The 22,723-nt window shown below is 38.8% G+C and overlaps 1 protein-coding gene and 1 pseudogene across 8 annotated transcripts in view; both read right to left on the bottom strand.

Annotated features, from left to right (window-relative positions):
* Positions 1-22,723, bottom strand: part of MELK (maternal embryonic leucine zipper kinase) — a 96,619-nt gene that overhangs the window by 56,859 nt on the left and 17,037 nt on the right. For 7 of the 8 annotated variants that reach the window (XM_038552833.1, XM_038552827.1, XM_038552830.1 and 4 more), the window contains 4 exons: positions 21,105-21,248; positions 19,380-19,448; positions 17,321-17,413; positions 10,757-10,855 (listed from right to left, as the gene is read on the bottom strand). In XM_038552833.1, the coding sequence (XP_038408761.1) occupies positions 10,757-10,855; positions 17,321-17,413; positions 19,380-19,448; positions 21,105-21,248 (405 nt within the window). The remainder of the gene's footprint in view (positions 1-10,756; positions 10,856-17,320; positions 17,414-19,379; positions 19,449-21,104; positions 21,249-22,723) is intronic. The other variant, XM_038552831.1, reaches the window with a different exon arrangement.
* On the bottom strand, positions 19,682-20,275 carry LOC102154797 (annotated as a pseudogene).

Raw genomic sequence — 22,723 nt, 5'->3', positions numbered from 1 at the left:
AGGCAAGAAGTAAAAACTTTACATGATTCAAAATTTAAAAGAGCATACAATGAAGTCTCCCTTCCATTCTTCTCTCCCAATTTTTCTCCCCAAAAGGAAGAGCAACTACTAACTTCTTATATCCTCTTTCAGGAGAGTAAATAATACAACTATGCTTCCCTTTCCTTCATTTTTACAAAAATGACAGTACACTATACATACTGTTCTAACCTTGTTTTTTCCCCCAACAACCTATCTTGGATATCGTTCATATCAGTATTTAAAGAGCTTCCTCATGTATTCATGTCTGTAGAACATTCGGTTATAAAGATGTACTTTAATTTAGTAACAGTTTTTCAAAAAAAAAAAAGAAAGCACTAATAACACAAACACACAAAGAATTAAGAAATAAAAATGTGGACAAGCAGTAAACAAAAGTGTGTTTCTACACTATGAAAATACAAACCCTCTGAAGAGACTGGAATTTCATAAAACTGAAAGAACATCCAAGGGGATCCCTGGGTGGCTCAGCGGTTTGGCGCCCGCCTTCGGCCCAGGGCTTGATCCTGGAGTCCCGGGATCGAGTTCCACGTCAGGCTCCCAGCATGGAGCCTGCTTCTCCCTCTGCCTGTGTCTCTGCCTCTCTCTCTCTCTCTCTCTGGCTCTCATAAATAAATAAATAAAAATAAAATCTTTAAAAAAAATAAGAAAGAAAGAAAGAACATCCAAGGCCAGGTCTCCAATCCTGACTCATTCATTTCCCATTATTAATACCACAGATATGTTACCAAATCATTCCTCTTTAAAATGGAATAGACTTTATTCCATCAAATTATGGACCCATTAGCTTTCCAAACATTCCATTTAAACAGCACATCAGGGGAAAAAAACATAGCACAATAGCCAGAAAAATTCTAGAGGAAAAATAGAGTAAGAAAAGGCTAATTCTACCAGACATATAATAAATGGTATCATAAAAAATGCAGCAACTAAAACAATTATGTATCAGATAAGAATACATAAAAAGATAAGTACAATAAAATAAAAAGCCCAGAAAAAGAGATATGTAAATGTAAAAATTTAACATATAATAAAACCATCCTTTCAAATCAATGGGAAAATGATGGATTATTGAATAAGCAGTCCTGGGACAAATAATTATTTATTTCAGAATAAATAAGTAACTACTTATTTAAAAGTGAAAGATCCCGGGCAGCCCCTGGTACTAAACCAGAACACGGTTTAGCACTGCCTTCTGCCCAGGGTGTGATCCTGGAGACCAGGGGTCGGGCTCCCTACATGGAGCCTGCTTCTCCCTCTGCCTGTGTCTCTCATGAATAAATAAGTAAAATCTTAAAAAAAAAAAAAAAAAAAAGATCCCTAGATACTATCACAGATCAGAGAGGGCTAAGAAGATATGACAACTAAATATAATATGGTATCCTGATAGAATCCTAAAATTAAAAAAGGACATTAGGTAAAAACTAGTGAAACAGGAACAAGGTACAGAATTTAGTTAAAAGTACTGTACCAATGCCGGTTCTTTAGTTGTAACAAACTACCATAGTAACGTGAGATGTTAATAATGGGAAAAATTAGGTGAGGGGTATATGGGAACGCTGTACTTATTATCTTTGCAACTTTCCTATAAATCTAAAACTATTTTAAAATAAAAATTATAAAAATAAATAAATAAAATAAAAATTGTATTAAAAAAAGCTGGGTCTCTAGTACATCTTATACCAATATTAATTTCTAGTAGATCAAAAAATGAGTATTTAAAGTATTGGGGTACCTGGCTCAGTTGGTGGAGCATGCCACTCTTGATCTCAGGGTTGTGAGTTCAAGCCCCATGTTGGGTGCAGATTACATAAAAATAAAATCTTAAAAAAAAAAGTTAAAAATACTAGAAAAAAAGCATGAAGAAAAAACTGAAATATATAGATTTTAAAACACAGGACAAAATGTTAATTTCCTTGGGATGCTCTATAGCATGGTAGTTAGGAATACAGCCTCTGGATGCAGACCACCTGAGTTCAAATCCCAATTCTGCCAATAATTAGTTGAATAACTTCAGGCAAATTATTTTTGCACTGTTTCACTTTCCTCATCTTTAAGAAGGGTATGATCAGGGCATCTGGGTGGTTCAGTGGTTGAGCGTCTGCCTTTGGTTCAGGTCGTGATCCTGTGGTCCTGGGACCACCCACAACAACCACAACCCACCCGGTCCCACAACAGGCTCTTTGCAGGGAGCCTACTTCTTTCTCTGCCTATTTCTACGCTTCTCTCCATGTCTCTCATGAATAAATAAATAAAATCTTTAAAACTAAATTTTAAAATAAATATATATATACATACATACATAAAATAAAAAGGGTATGATAACAGTACCTACCTCAGTAGACTATTGTGTGGATTAAAGGAGCTAATCCATGTACAATGCATAAAGCAACAGGTGGCACATAGTAAATATTCAATGAATGATAGTAATTATTATTATTCTTTATTGTAGAAGCATTCTTATAATTTAATAAGAAAAAGATTCTTTTAAATGAGCAAATGCCATGAACAGTTTGCAGAAGAAAAGCTTTAAAAAAATATATACACACACACATACACACATACACATTTAAAATAAGTTCAAACGGTAATTATTAAAGACACATGAAGAACACATTAGATGCCATAAATTTTTTAAAAATCAGATCCCGGATCCCTGGGTGGCGCAGTGGTTTGGCGCCTGCCTTTGGCCCAGGGCGCGATCCTGGAGACCCGGGATCGAATCCCACGTCAGGCTCCCGGTGCATGGAGCCTGCTTCTCCCTCTGCCTGTGTCTCTGCCTCTCTCTCTCTCTCTCTCTCTTTCTCTCTCTCTCTGTGTGTGTGACTATCATAAATAAAAAATAAAAAATAAAAAAATAAAAAATAAAAAATAAAAATCAGATCCCATTTGCAGATGTCATTTTCATCCATTCAATTGACCAAGATCCAAAAATTTTTTTTAAAAAATTAAACAAACAAAAAACACACCCAAAAAAAAAGATCCAAAATTTTTTATAAGTAACAATGTTAAAAGAGAGTATGGGGAGTATGGGAAGTTAAAGGAGTAAGTTAACACAACATGGATTCCTAACTACTCACACATCTGTAACCCCTGAGTTGCTCAGTGGTTAAGCGTCTGCCTTCAGCCCAGGGCATGACCCGGGATCCAGGATGGAATCCCACATCAGGCTCCTTGCAGGAAACCTGCTTCTCCCTCTGCCTGTGTCTCTGCCTGCCTCTCTCTCTCTCTCTCTCTCTCTCTCTCTCTTTCTCTCTCTCTCTCCCTCTCTCTCCCTCCCGTCTCTCATGAATAAATAAAATCTTAAAAAAAAAAAAAAAAGGTGTGGGGAAACAGCCACTCTCACAGTGCTGCTGGAAGTATAATGTGGAAAAAAATGCTGGAGCATAATTTGACAATATCTGTTAATTTTTCAAATAACATACCCTAGGATCTAGAAATTCTACTACTTGGTACATATGTCCAAGAAGATATACACAGGGAAAGAATTATGCAGAAGATATGCATTGGTGAAAAAATTAAAAAATACAAAATGTTCAACAAGAAAATGACTAGATAAACTATTTGTAAAAATGAGTTAGCATTATATGCACAATGGCACATAGTGTTGACTAAAGAAAGATACAGAGTTATATTAGTATGATACCATTATGTTAAGAAAAAAAATACAAAATACTACAAATATAAAGTTCCAGAACCAAAGTGATAATAGTAATTACCTATGTGAGAGATCGAGAGGACTTCAGTTATCTGTAATGTTTTAAGTCTTTATACAAAGAATGTTTTTATGCACTACTTGTATAATTGTGTGACTACAAATTAATTTTTTAATGTACACAAACTTCAAATAAAAGAAATTTCACAATCAATATTATGCAGCCATTAAAGAATAAAACAATGAAAACCTATACATGCTGCTATGTACAAGATGAAACTATCTTCAAAGTAAAGCATTAAATTTTAAAAAGGGGAGGGGTGCACCTGGGTGGCTCAGTCAGTTAGGCATCAGACTCTTGGCTTCTGCTCAGGTTATGATCTCAGGATTGTGAGAGCCCACATAAAGGCTCCATGCTCACTGCACAGTCTGCTTGAGATTCTCCCTCTCCCTCTGTCCGCCCCTCTTGCATGCACGCGCGCGCTCTCCCTCTCTCAAATACATAAATAAATAGGAATTTTATTTTTTTTCAGAAGTTTATTTATTTATTTTTTAAAGATTTTTTTTTTTTTAATTTATTTACTCATGAGAGACACACAGAGAGAGAGGCAAGAGACACAGGCAGAGGGAGAAGCAGGCTCCATGCCGGGAGCCCGATGCGGGACTCGATCCCGGGTCTCCAGGATCAGGCCCTGGGCTGAATGCAGGCGCTAAACCACTGAGCCACCGGGGCTGCCCAGGAATTTTATTTTTTAAAAGATTTATTTTTATTTATTTATGATAGACATAGAGAGAGAGAGAGGCAGAGATACAGGCAGAGGGAGAAGCAGGCTCCACGCCAGAACCCGACGCGGAACTCAATCCTGGGACTCCAGGATCACTCCCCGGGCCAAAGGCAGGCGAAACCGCTGAGCCACCCAGGGATCCCCAAATAGGAATTTTAAAATAGGAATTTTAAAATATAAAATAAAGTAAAACAAAATAAAACAAAATGAAGGAAAGGAGAAGGGGGCGAAGGTCATTCACTGTATGGATTATATAACCCCAAAGGATATATACAGACATATAAAGGTTTGTGTAAGTATAGATAATTTCTACAAATGTACGTAACAAATTTCTAAATAAATAGTTTTCTCTGTGGAAGAAAACAGACGGCTAGGTGAGCAGGAACGGTTTTTTTCTTTTAATTATATACCCCTTAGTAATGTTTTTTTATCATACATTCTTCGTTTTTCATTATAAAAACAATGAACTGAATGTCAGTTTCTTGATAAGCTACAAGCCTGGGCATTTCAGGCCAATACTCTAGGAAAGGAGCAGGCAAGATCATTCTACTACAGATCATGAACACTAAGCCAGAAGGCAGCAAACTTTTTCTGAAAAGGAACAGAGAATAAATATTTTTGGTTCTGTGGGCCATGCAATCTGTCACAACTACTCAACTCCACCAACTGTCGTGGAAAAGCAGCCACAGACAATACATAAACAAATAGGTATACCTATGTTCCAATAAAATTTCATTTAACCAAACAGGTGATGGTCCAGATTTGGCTGGTAGGCCACCATTTGCCAACCTATCACCTAGTCAAGAACCTTTCTTTGCCTTTAGCATCCTAGAAAGGAGTAAATTAACACAACATGGATTCCTAGCTACTCACACATCTGTAAGAACTATATATCATTGGGACGCCTGGGTGGCTCAGTGGTTATGTGTTTGCCTTTGGCTCAGGGCATGATCCCAGACTCACAGGATCATCCCACATCGGGCTCCCTCCATGGAGCCTGCTTCTCCCTCTGCCTATGTCTCTGCCTCTCTCTCTCTCTCTCTCTGTGTGTGTCTCTCATGAATAAATAAATAAAATCCTTAAAAAAAAAAACTATATATCATGCTACTAATTCAGGAGTCAGAGTTGGTAGCAACAATTTCCTGACAAATCAACTACTACTTTCCAATAGGGTAGGATAATAATATATCCTACCCTCAACCCCTGATCCACCTACCCCTCTGTTTAACTTGTCCCTACTGCCTCAATATTACTTGAAGAAAACCTGAATGCATGACCTCCTGCCAAGTAGTCTTCTTACAATGTGGATTACAACATTTTAACATTGCAAATCAAAGATTACAGCCTATATAATCATCACTATAAAAAAGAGATATAATTATTCTAAAATCAAACTTTATAGTTGGTAAATCCATACAGTACCTTATTTTGTTTTACTAGGTGGATATCCATGGGATATGTGGAAGTTTGTTCAAAGTCAGATTTTTTTTTTTTTTTAGATTTTATTTACTCATTTAATTTGAGAGAGAAAGAGCATGAGCAGGGTAAGGGGCAAAGGGAGAAGCAGACTCCCCACTGAGCAGAAAGCCTGATGCAGGGCTCAATTCCAGGACCCTGGGATCATGACCTAAGTCAAAAGCAGACACTTAACCAACTGAGCCATCCAGGGCCCTCAAAGTCAGATATCTTTATTGAGCCTTTGCATTGCCAAGGTGAATATTCAAAACTTTTCCTAGATAAAATTATTATAGTGATCCTTTATGTCATAATGTCTGACTAAAATTCCCATATACTCATCAAGAAATCAAGTATCCTTAGAAGTCTCTGTTTACAAAAGAATGTCAATTCTACCTCCAGTTATACCGACAGTCACTTTTGTCCCTAGCATAGCCATAACCTCAGGAAATTTCCATTCATATGTGTGAAAAAACTATAAATGGGAACGCCTGGGTGGCTCAGTGGTTGAGTATCTGCCTTCCACCCAGGGCATGATTCTAGGGTCCTGGGATCGAGTCCTGCATCGGGCTCCCTGCATGGAGCCTGCTTCTCTCTCTGCCTGTGTCTCTGCCTCTCTCTCTCTCTCTGTGTCTCTCATGAATGAATAAATGAAATCTTAAAAAGAAAAGAAAAGAAAAAAATGTAAAGGGAATAGCAAAAAGAGATACAATATATAATTCCTTATAAATGTATAATCTGAAAAAAATACATAAAAATCTGATACATACTTAGTCCCTCGTCAACAATCTTATACCAATAACTGAGAAATTAAACAAAATGGGCACATTCTTTGTGTCCAAAACTGAACTCCTGATCATCCTTGCTCTACCAAGAGTCTTCCTCATCCCAGTTCATGGCAGCTCCAATTTTCCAATTGCTCAGATTATTCCCCTATCCATCAGCAAATCATATTAGTTATACCTTCAAAAGACTATAGATTTAGGTCACCTGGGTGGCTCAGCAGTTAAGCATCTGTCTTCAGCTCAGGGACTGATTATGGAGTCCCAGGATGGAGTCCCACATCAGGCTCCCTGCATGGAGCCTGCTTCTCCCTCTGCCTATGTCTCTGAGCTGAGCCACCCAGGCATCCCTAAAATCTAATCTTAAACTCTCCCCCAAGAAACAAAAACAAATAGTAAAACAAAGAATATCCTTTATGTGGCTAGTAAAATCTTGAAACCAAAAACAAAATAGTTTAAGAAAAGAAAGTCCACATTAATCTATGAGCAAATTTTAAGTTCTGGACAAAATACTGGCAAACCAAATTTAGACATATGTGTGTATAATAATAGCAAATGTTTATTGAGCACTACTCTAATGCTGTGCGTGGCTTAACTCATTTAATTCTAACAACCCTATATTGTAAAAACTATCATTCTATCCATTTTACAGAGAAAGAAACTAAGACTCAGAAAGGCCCAGTAATTTGCCATATTCTTCTGTCCACTAACAGAAAGCAGAGATCCCGGATTTTAAAAATACCAAACACACACACACACACACACACACACACACACACACACCCAGTAAGACTCTGATTTAATTGCTCTGGGGTCTGAACCTAATGTATTTTAAAGCATCCCAAGTGATGGTAATACGCAGAAAAATTACATGGACATAGCCAAGGCAAGAGATGTTTGTCATGATTTTAATATGAAATAAGAAACAGAGGTGAGAAAACATGATTTGTAAGATCCTTTCCAAGAGTGAATTTCCACGATTATGTATCCCCATACTGTCTTTCTAGAATTCTAAACGATACAAGATTTCATGCTGTACCACCTAACAGATCCACTTCTAGTTCATCTTAGGAGAAATCTGTCAGTTTATTTCTCTTGTATGAAATTCTTAAAAAAAAAAAAAAAAAAGAGGGGGGTAAAATATAATAGTAGCTTACAATACTAAAATTATTTTCAGAACAAGAAACATTGCTCTACAGAAAAAAAGTAGCAAAAAGAGTGAATAATTGAAGAGGCCAACCCAACTTTTTTTTAAAAAGCATAACTGCAAAATTATTGCTGAGCTGCCCAAAGACCAGCCTTCACCCCACTTCACTTGTTTTAGGTAAAGCTGAAGCTATGAAGTGATCCTAACTACTCTCTCCCATATTCTGTTGTTGACAGAGTAGGGTGTGGCTCTTTGGAATCAGGAACTGCTTGCTATCACAGTGAGCTTAGCGCAGAGCCAAAGCAACAACTGCTACCCTGCAAAGCTTAGGGAAAGGAAGAAATACAGGCTGTTGGTTACCTCCAGCCAGCCTCAGGGAGCCAGCCACCAGCCTACTGCCCCATCCAGCTTCCCTTCCCAAGGAGAAGCACATACACATATGTTTCCCCAAAGCAGTGGTAACAGTTACTGCTAACCTACTTTCATTCGATTGCAGAATCAGAGCTCCTTAGCCTTCAGAGTTGGAACTACTACAACTTCATCTCTTCCCAAAACTACTCTTTGTAATTTTGGCATGGATTTTAAAAGTTTTTCTAGGGTGGGATTTAGGAAATAAATAGTAAGCCAAATAAATTTAAAAACTGAAGTCTGAACGCAGTGCCCTTAAACCTGTTCCTGTAGGGTAAGAAATGAGCCACCTGGGATTACCACTTTCAACTCATGTACCACGTCCCAAAAATAAAAGTTGATTTAGATAATCTCCCTATCTAAAGGGCATTAGAGACCCAGTGGTCCAGCATATAAAACATCAGACCATTTTCCCCCATGCTTCTCCTATCTTCTATCTTTACTCATATTATCTACTCTATCAGCGTGCTCTCTCCCCCATCCCTTTCTGAAGCACTTCTACCCTTTTTTTGAAAGCCCTGCTCAAACCTCACTTCTTCTAATATGTGTTCTCCCAAACCCTTCACCCACTCCTATATTAACTTCATTTATATCTCTGTTATAACATGGCATCCCAGACCCTTTGCCCTCTTTAGATAGCCTTGTATCTGTCTCCAACAAAAAATCAGGCCCAGTGGACAATGATCAAGTTTCACAGATCCTTGTTCATGCCTTCCAGTATCTCATACAAAGACGACCTTCAGGAAATACTTCTTCAACAGAACTGAATTCAAAACACATAGAGAGAAGCTGCTCTGCAGGTCTGACCCTGGTTTGCTAGGGACACAAAATGGTGCTTTCTTCCTTTTTACACATCTTCTTGTGTTATCCTGCTTTGAATATTAAATCTTTTTTTTTTTTAAGATTTTATTTATTCATGAGAGACACAGAGAGAGAGAGGCAGAGACAGAGGCAGAGAGAAGCAGGCTCCATGCAGGGAGCCCGACGTGAGACTCGATCCCAGGTCTCCAAGATCACGCCCTAGGCCAAAGGCAGGCACCAACCCCTGAGCCACCCAGGAATCCCTGAATATTAAATCTTTAAAAAGAATTTTACTATTTTCCTTGCTATATACGATTTTGAGGATTCAACTGAAAATAATTCAGGGCAGCCCGGGTGGCTCAGTGGTTTAGCACCACCTTCAGCCCAGGGCGTGATCCTGGAGACCCGGGATCGAGTACCACGTCAGGCTCCCTGCGTAGAGCCTGCTTCTCCCTCTGCCTGTGTCTCTGTCTCTCTCTCATGAATAAATAAAATCTTTAAAAAATAATAATAATAATAATTGAAAATAATTCACATAACCTAAAATTCACTTTTAAATGTATAGTTCAGTAGTTTTTAGTATATTCACAAAGTTGAGTGATCATTACCGTTATATAATTCCAGAACGCTCTCAGCACCCCAAAAATAAACTCTGTATCTCTTAGCCACTCCTCCACTGCCATTCCATCCCCAACCTCCACAACCACAAATCTACTTTCTGTCTCTGATAGATATGATTTTTAACAAAGCTAACAGTGCTCTTAACTGTAGTTTTAGTATACCTTAAAGCCAAATGTTACCTTAAAAAAAAAAAAAAACTTTCTCTTATTTTACCAGAATTCAATAGGAGAATATGATTTAACCCAATAAATTATCACGGTGTCATTTCAGGATACAAAATAAAAACTCTTGGGATCCCTGGGTGGCGCAGCGGTTTAGCGCCTGCCTTTAGCCCAGGGCGCGATCCTGGAGACCCGGGATCGAATCCCACGTCAGGCTCCCGGTGCCTGGGGCCTGCTTCTCCCTCTGCCTATGTCTCTGCCTCTCTCTCTCTCTCTCTGTGACTATCATAAATAAATAAAAATTTTAAAAAACATTAAAAAAAAAACAAAATAAAAACTCTTAGCAGAAAAATCACCTTACCTGTTTAGTTCCTCTTTTGTCTTTATCTTATTGAGATATTTACCCAAGCAGCATAATATACACAAGGACAGTATTCATATTATGAGGACACACTTGGACGAGTTTTCAAAAACTGAATACACAAGTATAACCAGCACCCAAATCAAGAAACTGAACAGGACCTCCCTCATATTCCATTCACTCCTTCCTCCAAAGCATAAGCACTATCTTGACCTCTAACAGTACACATTACTTTTGCCTATTATTGTACTTTTATAGACAGAAGCAAATAGTATGCAATATAAAATCTTTACACTGAAATTCTATGTCTTGGGATCCCTGGGTGGCGCAGCGGTTTGGCGCCTGCCTTTGGCCCAGGGCGCGATCCTGGAGACCCAGGATCGAATCCCACATCAGGCTCCCAGTGCATGGAGCCTGCTTCTCCCTCTGCCTGTGTCTCTGCCTCTCTCTCTCTCTCTCTCTGTGACTATCATAAATAAATTAAAAAAAATTTTTAATAAAAAAAAAAAAAAAAAGAAATTCTATGTCTTGTGATACTCACCATAATCTTCTTGTACAAAGCCATAACATTATCATCATCAAATGGTAGAAAGCCACACATAAGTACATATAAGAGTATGCCCATACTCCAAACATCTGCCTGAGAGGGAGGGAGAGAGAAATAAATACATACATACATACATACATATTACAGAATCAACAGAATCATAGAATCTTCACAGAGCTGAAAAGAGTGCAGAGACCATCCAATTCAGCATGGTTATTATAAAGACAGGGAACCTAAACCCCAGAAAGGAAGACTTGCTGAAAGTCATCCAATCAATGACAGGTCACCCAGCTCAGTCTCCTAACTTTCGGTGCAGGGCACTCTCTTCCAGTGTTGGATTCTAACACTTAATAGAAAAGAATTCCCAGTTGGCTGGACTTCACTGGACGTGATAAGGAAGGAGATGAGCCCAGGTCTCTTGATTCTGAAAAACAATTCTGTAGTGTTATTGAGGGCTTATGACATGTGAGGATTAGATAAACACACATGAGGATGTCAAAACAAGTCTTAAAATTTACTTCTGATAATCTGCAAATGTGACTGAGCTGTGCTGTAAAGTCCTCTCTATGTAAAGAAACCTTAATAAAGTTCAACGATTGACTTCTCAAATATAGAGGCTAGAAATTAGCCTTCCAGCACAAACACCCCTACAAATCTCAAAATCCCAGAAAGGAGCTTAACCTTTATGTAAGATATCCATGTGTCCCATGAGTCCTAAGTACTAACTACTTATTCAAGCGGTATTTGGCCTTAGTCAATAATGATACCACTGTTGGCTGAGGACAAGTCACAGCTCCCACCCCTGCTTGAGCCTTAGGAAAATTTTAAGAGGTGAAAAGGGCAGCATTTTTTTTTTAAAGGCAGGAGGGGTTGGGCAGAGGAGAAAAACAGATTTACTGTTTTTCTCAAATTACTCAAGCAGCATCACATCTAGGTAGTACCTATACTAACTCTTAGTCCTGTCTACCAAATCACATCAAATTATTAAGAGGCCCCAAGTGAACAATCCACTTTCAGGCAAACACCTGATTTTTTTCTTCCAAATTGCAGAAGGTCGAAAAGTAACCATTTATGCCTCAGAGATGTCAAATAATTAATCTATAAATGAAGCCCAAATAGCATGGCACTCCTGGCCAGGGTGTTAAATTCAAAGCAAAGAGGAAAGAGTGGGCTAGCATGGCCTCGTCAAATGTCATAAGAAGAGGTCAACAGAAAGATTATGTCTGAGGTTAAATAAAAAGATAAGAAAAAAAAAGTAATATCCCCACAGAAATCTACCAAAGACTACTAGAGAGAAAAAAGCAGAAAAAGTACTCCTCAGTTAACTCATCCAAGCACCTTCCCTTCACTATTTTGAATTGGATATGAGAATAAATTAATCAATTAAAATCATAAGCCGGGATCCCTGGGTGGCGCAGCGGTTTTGTGCCTGCCTTTGGCCCAGGGCGCGATCCTGGAGACCCAGGATCGAATCCCACATCGGGCTCCCGGTGCATGGAGCCTGCTTCTCCCTCTGCCTGTGTCTCTGCCTCTCTCTCTCTCTCTCTGTGACTATCATAAATAAAAAAAATAAAATAAAATCATAAGCCAAAGTAAATGCAAGTAAATCTATAAGCAACCAATTGCCAAGCAAGAAAAAAAAAATAATCAGAGGGAGGAGGGGCTTGAACTATTTCCTGTGAGAAATCACTGAAGGAACTAGAGATATTTACCAGGGACATTCCTTAAAGCCTGCTCTGGATCATGAACAAAAGAATTACCTAAAGTACTTATTTTAGGATGATTTTCTTTTCCTCTCTTTTTTTTTTTTTAAAGCCCCACCTTAGAAAACAAAACCAAAATCTCTTAAGCACCCAGGATTGAACTCTAGCTCTTTTAACAAGTGCCTCAGACAATTCCTGGGACACCATCCTAGAAGGATGGAAAGTCAAACTAAAATGGACAAGAGGGACACCTATGTGGCTCAGTCAGTTAAGTGTCCAACTCTTGATTTTCAGCTCAGAATGATCTTAGGGTTGAGAGACTGAGCCCCACGTCAGTCTCTGCACTGGGCATGGAGGAACCTGCTTGAAATTTTCTCTCTCTCTCTGCCCCTCCCCTCACTCACTTTCTCTCTCTCTCTCTCTAAAACAAAATTAAAGAGACAAGAAAACACCTTAAGATCCTACAGGAAAATCTCATATCCATTCAAACCAGGAGAGCCTCATAACCAGTCTCCTAGGAATCTTGTGAGCATTAGGCATAGGATTACCACTCCTCCTGGGAGACTGGATGGAACAGTGGAAAAAATACAGGTAATGGTGAGTGGAGAGATGGGTAAAATAGGTGAAGAGGCTTAAAGAGTACACTTATCATGATGAGGAGTAAGTAATGTACAGAACTGCTGTATCGCTATATTGCACACTGGAAACTAATATGACACCATATGTTAACTATACTGTATTTAAAATTAAAAACTTTTTCAAAATGTAAAAAAAAAAAAAAAAAGGGACACCTGAGTGGCTCAGTGGTTGAGCGTCCACCTTCAGCTCAGGGTGTGATCCCAGCATCCTGGGATTGAGTCCCACATCGGGCTCACATAGGGAGTCTGCTTCTCCCTTAAAAAAAAAAAAAAAAAAAAAAAAAAATTTATTTATTTATTCATGAGAGACACAGAGAGAGAGGCAGAGACACAGGCAGAAGAAGAAGCAGGCTCACGCAGGGAGCCTAACACTGGACTCGATCCCGGGTCTCCAGGATCACACCCTGGGCTGAAGGCGGCGCGAAACCGCTGAGCCACCCGGGCTGCCCAAATAAAATCTTTTTTAAAAAATATCTAATAAAATGAGAGAGAGAGAGAGAGAGTAGGGGTACACAGTAAAACCTTAGTTCAAATTTTGACCTGTAGTTACCAGCTTTGTGACTCTGAGAAGACACTTAATTTCTGAACCTCAATTCAACATCTTTACCTTAATGAAATTAGTAATTCATTCCAAAGGATTTTTGTGTATTTAAAGATAGATTGTTTTTGAGAGAGAGAGAGAGAGAAGTGACCTCACAGAATCAGGAAGGAGCAGAGTGGGAGGGAGAAGTAGAGGGAGAAACACTCTAAAGCAGACTCCACACTGTGTGGAGCCCAGACGCAGGGCTGGATCCCACTACCGAGAGATCACTACCTAAGTGAAAACCAAGAGTCGGAAGATGAACTGACTGTCCCAACACTCAGGTGCCCCAGGATTTTTGTGGACTTAAATGAAAATTATAAAATTATCTAGCTTAAGTGATGGGGGCACAGAGGGCTAGCTGAGGACAAAATGCAAGCTGATATCCCACAAATGACCCCCCCCACTCAGGGTGGGATATGTATGACATTCCTCAGGAAGCTTCCAGTTTTCTTAATGTTAATACCCTGCTAAAGGGAAAAACAATCTTTAACTTGACCATGGCAAGGCCTCCAGTATCTTGTAGGTCCTCCTTAGCATATGAAAATCCTTTTGAAACCTCCCTTTTTCCTTAACTCCCCCACTCCCAAGTATATAATCAGTCAGTCCCGCACAAGCCCAGGGCAGCAGCTCTACCTGCCAAGGGTCCTGTCTCCGTGCTTTAATAAAACCACCATTTTGCACCAAAGACGTCTCAATTCTTTCTTGGTTGTCGGCTCTGGACCTCACCTATATTCCAAAACTTCATCATTAAGAAATCCTATACACTGTTGTAGGAATATAAAATGTTGCCACTGTGGAAAACAGTATGACAGGCCCTCAAAAAATTAGATCTAGAATTACCAGGGTGCCTGGGGGCTCAGTTTCTTAAGCATCTGACTTCAGTTCAGATCATGATCTCAGAGTCCTGGATGGAGCCCTGTGACCAGCTCCCTGCTCAGAGGGAGTCTGCTTCTCCCTCCCCCTCTCCCTCTGCCCCTCCCCTCGCTTGTACTCTCTTTCTCAAATAAATAAATAAAATCTTAAAAAAATAAATAAGAATTTAAAAAATAAAAATACAATTACCATATGACCCAGCAATTCGACTTTGGGGTATAATATCTAAAACTACTGAAAGCAAGGACTCAAAGAAATCTCTGTTCCTATGAACAACATTCACAATAACGAAGGGGGGGGGCATTTATTCATTCATTCGTTCATTCATTTTAGAGAGAGGGAAAGAGCGACTGAAAGAGCAGGAATGGTGGGGATGGGGGCAGAGAGGCAGAGGAAGAGGCAAGGAGCCTCTGAGCAAGGAGCCTACCACAGGCTCGATCTGAGACTCTAGGATTACAACCCAAGCCAAAGGCAGACATTTAACCAAGCCACCCAGGCACCCCTAAAAATGAAAAAATTCTGACACATGCCACAATAGAGATAAGCCTTGAAGACATTATGCTAAGTGAAATTAGTCCCAAAAAGACAAATACTGTATGACTCCAACATATAAGGTACCTAGAGTAGTCAAGTTCATAAAAACTGTAAGTGGAAGGGTAGTTGCCAGCAGTGGGAGGAGGGAGGAATAGAGAGTAATTATTTAATGGATAGAGAGTTTCATTTTGCAAAATGAAAAGAGCTCTGGGGATTGTTTGCACAACAATATGAATGTGCCTAACATTACTGAACTGTACACTTAAAAAAAAAAAAAAAAACTGTACACTTAAAAATGGTTAAGATAGGGGTGCCTGGGTGGCTCAGTCAGTTATGTGTCTGCCTTCAGGTCAGGTCATGATCTTGGGATCCTGGGATAGAGCCCTGCATCGAGCTCCCTGCTCAGTGGGGAGCCTGCTTCTCCTTCCCCTTCTGCTGCTCCCCCTGCTTATGCTCTTGCTCTCTGTCAAATAAATAAATAAAATCTTTTTTTAAAAATGGTTTGGTTTAAAAAAAAAATGGTAAATCTTACATTATATGTATTTTTACCACAATTGAAAAGGACCTAGTATGACTCCAGAACTACGTTAAATGCTCAGTAGAAGTTTGTTCCTTTTCCTACAACTAACTGAGAAGGCCTCAACATTACCTTTGTGCTATATCTGCCAAAAATGCATAACCTAAATCTAATCATAGGCATCATACAAATTCAAATTGAGGGACTTTCTACAAAATAAGAGGTTACCTCAAAAATGTCAAGGTCAGGGCACCTGAGTGGCTCAGTGGCCAAGCATCTGCCTTTGGCTCAGGTCTGCCTTTGGCTCAGGTCAAGATCCCAGGGTCCTCGGGTCCTGGGATCAAGTCCCACATTGGGCTCCCCACAAGGGGGCCTGCTTTTCCCTCTGCCTATGTCTCTGCCTCTCTGTGTCCCTCGTAAATAAACAAATAAAATCTTTACCAATAAAAAAATGTCAAGGTCAAAGAAGATAAAGGAAGGTTAAGGAATTCTTCTAGATTAAAGAAGACCATTTAGACGACAACTAAATGCAATACATGATCCTGAACTGAATGCTGGACTGGAGGGAAAATACAACTAAGAACATTAGTAATATGATTATCAGCATGGGAATATGAATTATGGATTAAATAAGTTGTATCGATGTTAAACTCCCTGATTTTGAAAACTAAAGTATGGGCATAAAAAAGGAGGTCCTTGTTTTACAAAATATACATAGTATTTAATGATAAAGGGATATGATGTCTAAAACTTACTCTTGATTGGTTCAAAAAAAGAATATGCACATATACAGAGAATGAGCAAGCAATTATAAGAAAAAATGTAAACAATTATGAATATGACTAAATGTATACAGAAGTTCCTCATTCCATATTTTCAACTATTCTATAAGTTCTATATCTAAATAGACACCAGAAAGAAGTCAGTTCCCATCTTCTCTTGTTATAAATTAAGTAAATGGGCGTATCTCAAAGTTTCTCTAACATAACACTAGCTCCAAAAGATGCTCCACATAAAAGGTGGACTCTGTAGGCAAGGCAAATCAAGACCAGCTGCTCTCTGTGATGCTCCTCTCTCAAAGGACAACACTGTACAAGAATATATTAAAGATGTGGAGATGTCCTGAACTAAAGAAAACTGTTTAATCCAGCATTTCCTGACCTTTTGATAACTAAACCTTGTTTGCCTTAGGATAGTAGTATCAGCAAAATTAGTACTCCGGAGAATGGAAAGCACTGACTAGCTTGTAGTAGCTAACAGTAAGTAAAACAAGCAATTCCAGGCCTTCTGAGCCTGGGCCTCTGACACAGGACTGCTAGCCTCACATAGTTAGTTGGCTATGAACAAAGTACAAGTTTTCTCAGAGCTAACCAGTATCTCTAAAAACTGAGCCTACAACTCTGACTTTGCACTCTACCTGGCAGGACTAACCACCTTAAGCTATGGTACTGTTTAACACAAAAGCAACCAACACAAGGACACCAGAAGAGTATCCTTGCTTTATAAGTATTCTATGTATTATTACATTTATTGTAAGTTATTCATCTCATGCATTACTTTATATCTTACTCCCCTAATAGACTGAACTCTTTGATAAACAAGATCATTTCTTGCCTTATTGTAATATCCCCAATGCACAATGCCTGACTCACTACAGGTCACCAATAAATATATATTGATTATATACTGAATTAATCAATGAATGATTACCTCTGATCCCAGATAGGATTTGCCTTGTATTAATTCAGGTGCTGCATAAGCAAGACTCCCACAGCACGTCTGCAGATGGTAGTCCTTGTTACCCTGCCAATAAGAAAGAACAAAAGACTTATTAATTACAGCCCTTAAGAAATTAAAACCTTGGGATGCCTGGGTGGCTCAGTGGTTGAGCATCTGCCTTCAGCTCAGGCCATGATCCTGGAGTCCCAGGATTAAGTCTCACATCAGGCTCCCTGCATGGAGGCTGCTTCTCCTGCCTCTGCCTATGTCTCTGCCTCTGTGTGTGTGTGTCTCTTGTGACTAAATAAATAAAATCTTTTTTTTAATAAATAAAATCTTTTAAAAAAATTAAAACTTTGATAAACATTCTTTCAGCACAAGCAAAAAGAAGCTAGACAAAGAATTAGCCCAAATAATAAAAGACTCTGCAGCCAACCCAATACCCTGGCTATATGCATGCATGCACATGCAGTTCCCTCTTCTCTGGATTTCCAATACCACTACAACCTGGCATGAACAAAATCCTTTGCTCCTTAGCTTAGTCAAGTCAGGCTCATACTTTCCTAGACATCCATTCACACAATAATCAGCTTAGCAGGCATCCAAGCACCCATGTCTTCCCACCCCCAAGTACTCAAAGAAAAAGCAGTATTTCTTTCCTAGACCCTATCTCTAATACCAAATCTTTACAAATTCAGAAGCTTCTCTTTCCTTAGAAAGGAGTCTGCTGCATAGAACAGAGCCTCAGGAGTCAGTTTTCTAGACCCTGCTATAACACAAATCACAGCCTGAACTTCCAGACCTGTGAAAATGAGGAATCTGTTCAACATCCTCTGCTCTCCCACAGACATATTGAGACATAATGAAAATGATACAACTTCCCAGCACTTGTATAGTCTTACAACTTGCAAACGACTTGGGAAATTGTGAAAATTCATTTACAACTGCAACCACATGCCCAGAAGTGAACTCCTCAGCAGAAAGCGGAGGCAATCTTCTCCCAGCCAACCCTGCTTTTTTTAGATGGTGTCTGTGTGGGTCGAATCTGTGGCAGTCATAAATAAAAGCTAATGGAGTCTGTCACAAACCTTCTCCACTGCCTCCTGTGGAGAACATGACTTAAACCAGTTTATCTGCTTAAAGTATGTTTTATCTTTATATGGCTGCCGATCAAAAAAAATGCCTTATAGCATTTGGCTCCCAGACACAAGGATCCATTGACAATCTCTGAAGAGCCAAGGGAAGGGGAGGAAAATCAGATAGAATCAAACATTCCGCTAAAGGGGCAAAATCTGCTTCCCTTTGCATTTAGCTAATTTTGATTGGGGCAGGAAATAATCCTGGGACTACAAAGGGTTGAGACAGGTCTGCAATTTCAACATTCTTAATGAGTGTAGACAGCTCATTTTAGAGACTGTGAGTGCCATCATTAGAGAACTCAGGAGGAAGCCTCCAACAGGCAGCCACACAGGAGCTCTGCAGACAGCGCAGCTGGAAAGTTCAAAGTCACCTCAAGGTATGCTGGAGAACACCAGTACTTAAAACTATGGAGTACAAATTAAGGAAATATGTAACAGTATAAATTTAAAAGTGTATATGGACTTCTTCCTTCTTCTTTTATAAGGAAAGGGGATTGTCTCTCAAAATGTAACTGCTAGTTATATAACCATTTGGATAAACAAAGAAAGATTTGTACTAAATTCCCAAAACTCTATTTAAATGAACAAAAGCATCATCTAGTGGCAACATACTCAAACTGCAAACACATGATCAATTCAGCATTCATGTTGTTAATGACCTCACGTCACCTCAGCACTGCAAATTCTCTCACAGCACACCCATGGGGTCATCAGCAGGACCAACCCTGGACCTAGAGCAGTGGTTCTCAATCTTGGCTACATATTAGAACCATCCAGAGAACTTCTAGAAGGGATGAAATTTAACGCTCTTAATGGATGCACCCAGGCTCAGTAAAGGCTGTCATTACAAGATAACATACTAAGAGGTGCATTTACAAAGGAAATAAATGCATTTTGATTTCTCCACTTACCTTGGGTTTTGCACAGAGACCAAAGTCAATCAGCTTTAATTTATGATATTCATCAAACAACAAATTTTCCTGGGAAACAAAGATATTTTCATTAACTGTGTATTGATTTCCTTATATCACATCCTACCTCTAGCCATTTCCAAAAACAATTTCTAAATAAGTAAGATTTTTTTTCACATATAAGACATTTATTTCCAGAGTATTTCCCATAGTAAGCTTTTAAATATAGAAAGTAAATGTAGGTATTCAGTAGGAACTTATTCAAAGATTGACAGATTTTGGAGGAAGAAACACTTTATATACTATACAGTATATATATTCGGGACAAAAGCAAACATTATACAAAGTATAAAAAAACAAAAGGATGCAAACACAATATATTTTGGTTGGAATTTCAGAGATTTTTTTTCCTTCTCTTTTCTTTTTATTTCAAGAGTTATAAATACTTTTGAAGCAGCATATATTTTTGCACTGTGATTTTTTTGTTGTACAGTTAATGAACTTGAGAATCTGGATGACTGGGATCATCTATTCAGCCTTCCCATTCTTTTGTTTCTTTTTTTGATGAATAAAGACTTTCCCAGAATTTGGTCAATAAGGTTATAGACTTGAGCTTTGCATCACACGTTCACAACAAAACAAGCTTGCCATCTTAGATTCTCAACAGAACCTGGAGTATAACAGAACTGGGGTTGGCTGATGACAACAGAGCTATCTAGCTTTTCAACAAGAAAGTTACAAATATTTTGCATTTTTCTAAATTCAGTAAATGTACTGCAGAGCTCTGCTTCCACATGATAAGCATTTTCCACTCTCCTAAAACCCTTTGTCACAGGTACATTTTCTGTCTGCAGACACTGCTGCTGGAGGTTCTGTGTGATGTAGTCCAGGTAGCAGCAAAACCAATAAAGATTTAAGATTGTTTATATTAAACAGCCTGGGAACAATAGAATGAAAATAATTTAAAAAGAATGAAATGACAAGAAGTATAGAAGGGGAAAGAGGAGGAATGTTGATAAATATCCTGCTTCCCCTCAAGACACTTTAGCATAAACCATTTTCTCCTTGGTGCTCTGAAGTTCAACTACAAGCAAACACAATGTGTGCCAAATCAAAAGAATGAACTGAAATAAAAGGGCTGGGCATAAACAGGGGGAAGAGGATAGTAACATTGCCATATTTTGTCAATCAATTCTAGCTCCCTGACTCTAATATCAAGTAACATAAAATCTATGTTCACCATCATACATAGTAGTCAGAGCCTACAAATGTAGGAGTATTCACATTTTTATTCTGTTCTTGAAAATTAGAGTCTGTTTATTCCATTGAATTGTTCCCTTCTGAAGCATAATGGAAATAAAATTAAAGGAAAATGAGGTCAGGAAGAGTACTGAAGGGAAAGTATTTAATGACAATACTCTCAAAGAAAATACTCGAAACTCTTCTTTCCAAGAGATAAAATCCTGAGGTTTATATTCCCCAGCTGATTACAAAGATATTCATAATGCTGTGCATAACTGACAAATACACAGAATGCCAATAATCAAGTACATCCAAAAAAGCCTACTTCAGTCAAAAGAAAAAAGGGGGAAAAAAGTGATCCATTATGAGTGAAACAAAAAAAGAAGGCAAGCTAGATCATAAACAAAAAGAACACTTGGAAAACCAGTAATTACTGGTAAATGGTGTTGAACTCTCAGGAGAGTATCTGTAACAGTCACTTACTGGTTTGAGGTCCCTATGAGCATAGCCCTGGCTGTGTACGTAAGCAACAGCAGAAAGTATCTGACGAAAGACAACTCGAGTCTCCTCCTCGGACAGGCGATCCTGGGAAATTATGTAGTCAAAGAGCTCTCCTCCAGGGCAGTACTTCAGTATCAACAAAGACACAGATATTGTTACTACCTAGGAAAATCACTTCAGAGGAATTAAAACAGAAAATTATACTTAACTCAGCAATAATATTAATTCAACTAAAAGCCAAAGGGAAACCAGGGAAATATACTCTAAGGATCAAACAAATCAACAATTACTGCAGGAAAGAGAATAGCTCTTTTTTTTTTTTTTTTTTTTTTTTGAGAACAATAGCTCTTGGTCTCAAGCAGTTTTATGACCAGTAAGTAGTAGTAAAACCAACTAACACTGTGATTTTTTTTTAAAAAGATTTATTTATTCCAGAAAGAGTGAGAGCACGAGAGGAGGGGTGGGGGGGCAGAGAGAGAGGGAGAGAGAATCTCTAGCAGACTCCCCACTGAGTGCAGATCATGACTTGAACTAAAATCAAGAGTCAGATATCCAATCAACTGAGCCACCCAGAAACCCCAAAACCCATTCTTTTCTTAATGCATTCATATTTAATGTAATTCCCTAAAATGACAAACAAAAAAACCTAGTAGTATTTTCTTAAAAATTTTTTTAAGGATTTGGGGATCCCTGGGTGGCTCAGCGGTTTAGCGCCTGCCTTCAGCCCAGGGCATGATCCTGGAGTCCCGGGATCGAGTCCCACATCGGGCTCCCTGCATGGAGCCTGCTTCTCCCTCTGCCTGTGTCTCTGCCTCTCTCTCTCCCTCTGTCTCTCATGAATAAATAAAATCTTAAAAAAAAAAAAAAATGTTTAAATAAATAAATAAATAAATAATTTTTTAAGGAATTTATTTTTAAGTGATCTCTACACCTGATTGGGACTCGAACTCACAACCCTGAGATAAGAGTCATACACTACCAATAGAGGCAGCCAGGCAGCCCCCAGCAGCAATTATTGCTTTTCTACCCTGGAGACCACAAATTCTTCAGTCTGTACCTTAAGGAGCCCAGTTCTACAGAGGTTCCTAAGAAGCTGCAGGAGAATAGGACCAGAATATATAAGGCTTTCCATTCCTTTTTCTCAAGAGTGCCTGCGCTTTTCTGTAGACTGGGGTTTTCATTCAATATTCCATTTCACCTTAGCAATATCAGTTATTTTTTAAAGATCTTATTTATTTATTCATGAGACACACAGAGAGAGGCAGAGACATAGGTAGAGGGAAAAGCAGGCTCCCTGCGGGGAGCCCAATGTGGGACTCGATCCTGGGATCCCAGGATCACAACCTGAGCTGAAGGCAGATGCTCAACCACTGAGCCACCCAGGTTTCCCAGCAACATCAATTCAAATCACAGATAACTATAGCCTTTGACCTCATAGTTCCACACTTAGAAAACATTCCTATAGATATACCCTAACGTCAAAAAAAATACACTTTCAAGATCATTCACTGTAACAGTATTGTTTGTAACAACAAAGCCTGGAAACAACCCAAATATGCTCACACTATTTAAATTTCATTATAAAATAGAATTCTAGGGGC

This window comes from Canis lupus, chromosome 11 (genome assembly GCF_011100685.1).
Source record: "Canis lupus familiaris isolate Mischka breed German Shepherd chromosome 11, alternate assembly UU_Cfam_GSD_1.0, whole genome shotgun sequence".
Lineage (NCBI taxonomy): Eukaryota > Metazoa > Chordata > Mammalia > Carnivora > Canidae > Canis > Canis lupus.
Note: the sequence above shows the minus strand (reverse complement) of the source record. Positions and strands in the feature narration are given on the sequence as shown.